We start from the raw sequence: 2923 nt of genomic DNA on the forward strand, positions 1-2923 counted from the left end.
TGAGCTTGGGCTCATAACCTGATCTTAAGGCAAGTGCGTATGTTTTGGCAAAATTCAAAGTGAATATATTAAGGTCCTTAGTTCGCAGTGCTACCTTTAAGCCTATCGAGAATATCGTCCCAAATATTCTACTGGATTCTTTACTGGATATATGTACCTTTTATGTGTTCGTGGGAAGCCTTTTGCTGGATACTTCACTGGTTACTCGGCTAACCCATGAAACCGCAACTTGCACAATCAGCCTGTCCCACCGGTAATACCGATTTCTACCGGTTAATGGCTGCTCGTCGAAACGCTTCCTTGGCACCACTAGTCTGCACGACGAGGCGCACTTTTAACACAGTTGTTGCTTTACATCACCACCATATATCACTACACTTTTGTTAGCTGTAAGGCCTCTCTAACAGACTTAAGATCAATTGCTAATGAACATCATTTCATTTGATGTAGATAGCTTTGTTGCCAATGTGTATAGCTTACGGTGAGCCAATACCGAATTTCGACCGTCGTGAATCTAAAGAATACATTCACATGCAGAAGGCAGTGACAATTTTATCTAGCCTGTTGTTGCTATACATCAACACCATCAGTCACTGCACTTTTGATAGCTGCAAGGCAACTTTAACGGACTTAAGATCAATTGCTAATGATCATAATTTCATTTGATGTAGATTGCTTAGTCGGCAATGCGTATAGCTTACGGTAAGCCGATAACGAATGTTGACTGTCGTGAATCTAGAGGATACGAACAAATGCGTCAATCAGGCAACATTGCGTTTGGCGTGTTGGTAACACAAATGAACATAATCTATCACTGCCATTTGATAGCTGTATGATACATGCATACCTTGGATGCGATCGAAAACGATTAATAATGAAGTGCTAACACGTGCTACACCCCGTTATAACCGACTCATGAACGATTGTTAACAAACATCATTTCATTTGATATAGATTGCTTTGTTAGCTATGGGTATAGCTTATTATGAGCAGATAGGGAATGTCGACTGTCGTGTATCTAGAGGATACGAACAAATGCGTCAATCAGGCAACATTGCGTTTGATGTGTTGTTGCTACAAATGAACATTATCTATCACTGCCATTGGATAGCTGCAGTGATGCATGAATACCTTGGATGCGATCGATATGCTTAACAGTGATCTGCAAACACGTGCTAAACTCCGCTATAACCGATTCGTGAACGATTGTCAATGTGCATTATTCATCTCTGATGTAGATCGCTTTGTTGGCAATGCGTACAGCTTACGGTGAGCCTATACAGAATTTCGATCGTCGTGAATTTTTAAAGAACACATTTAAATGCAGCAAAGCAGTGACAATTTTGTCTAGCCTGTTGTTGCTATACATCAAGACCATCAATCACTGCACTTTTGATAGCTGCAAGGCCACTTCTTAAGATCTATTGCTAATGAACATCATTTCATTTGATGTAGATTGCTTTGTTGGCAATTCGTATAGCTCACGGTAAGCCAATACCGAATGCCGACTGTCGTGTGTCTAAAGGACACAATCGAATGCAGCAAGGCAGTGACAATTTCGTTTGGCCTGTTGTTGTACCACCATCTATCACTGCACTTTTGACAGGTGCAAGGCCAAGAAGCGCCTCGTCAGACTAGTGGCGCAGAGAAAGCAACCGGTATGTATCGATATTACCAGTGTGGACAGGCGAATGGCGCAAGTTGCGGTTTCTTGGACTATCCAAGTATCTAGTGAAGTATCCAGTGAAGAGGCTATCCACAAGCGCATAAAAAAACGTAAATCCAGTAAAGAATCCAGTAGAATATTTTGTAGAATATTCGAGATAGGCTTAGAGGTAGCGCAGCGAATTAAGGCCCTTAAATATACTTACTTTGCATTTTGCCATCTAGTGCTCAAGTACCTTTTCATTAGGTTATGAGCCCAAGCCCCGCAGACTCTGCCCCCAACTACGACTTCGCCTTCGCAATGGATCCTTCCGTCCCCAGCCGCATCAACAAGTTCGACGGAACAAACTTCCACACCTGGAAGTTCAAGATGCAAATGGTGCTTGAGGAACGTGACTTGTGAGAAGTTGTTTCCGGGGAGGTCAAGGTTGAGCACTGCGTCACCTCGCTGGAGCAGTCGACGTTCAAGAGGATGTTGCGCAAGGCCAGGGCGATAAACTGTCTCGCGATGGAGGACTCGCAACTCCTTTGGTCCGCTCAGCAAACGGCGCGCAGGATGTATGGTCACGTCTGGAGTCGCATTTCGAGAAGAAAAGTTTGGCGAACAAACTGTTTCTCTGTCGACTCTTCTTCACGACGATGATAAGTGAAGGTGATGATGTGCTGGAGCACATTAACACGATTATGACGCTTGCGGAGCAGCTCAACGCTGTGGGAGCTCCGGTTAGCGAAGAAGACTTGGTGATTACGCTTCTTCGAATTCTCAGTGAGTCTTACTCGTTCCTTATCACGGCGCTGGCGTCAAGAGTGGACTCGCTGTCGTGGGAGCTAGTGACGTCTCAGCTCCTACACGAGGATATGAAGCGTAAAGAACAAGGTGGCGGTATTGACGGAGCCGCGCACGGACAAGATCAAGCGTTTGATTCAATAGACATTGGAAGACGCAAAGGGCGACAAGCGCCAGTAAAAACGAATGGTCCCTGTTACTACTGTGGGGAGCATGGACATTGGATTGCCAAGTGCCCCACGCGAACTCTAGAGAATGCCGATCGACAACGACCACAGCGTGCGAGTATTGCGCAGAATTACGATGATTCTGGCAACTACTTATTTTCGGTTGGTGATGCTGCGTGTGCTGCCAAGTCAAGCTGCGTGTGGTTGGTTGACTCGGAAGCGACACAACACATGACGTATTCGAAGGAGTACATGAAGAACTATAAGAAGATTGCTCCAGTCAACGTGCATCTTGCGGATGACG

General features: G+C 45.0%; 1 protein-coding gene across 1 annotated transcript in view; it reads left to right on the top strand.

The window, feature by feature from the left end:
• Positions 1 to 2304: 2304 nt before the first annotated feature.
• The window catches only part of PHALS_10155 (gag-pol polyprotein), a gene marked incomplete at both ends in the record, with an annotated part of 714 nt that continues 95 nt past the window's right edge, over positions 2305 to 2923 (top strand). Inside the window, one exon of the mRNA XM_024725530.1 lies at positions 2305 to 2923. This exon is cut by the window's right edge and continues 95 nt beyond it. Within this exon, the coding sequence (XP_024576298.1) occupies positions 2305 to 2923 (619 nt within the window).

Source organism: Plasmopara halstedii, assembly GCF_900000015.1.
Source record: "Plasmopara halstedii genome assembly, contig: Scaffold_444, whole genome shotgun sequence".
In the NCBI taxonomy this organism is placed as follows: Eukaryota; Oomycota; class Peronosporomycetes; order Peronosporales; family Peronosporaceae; genus Plasmopara; species Plasmopara halstedii.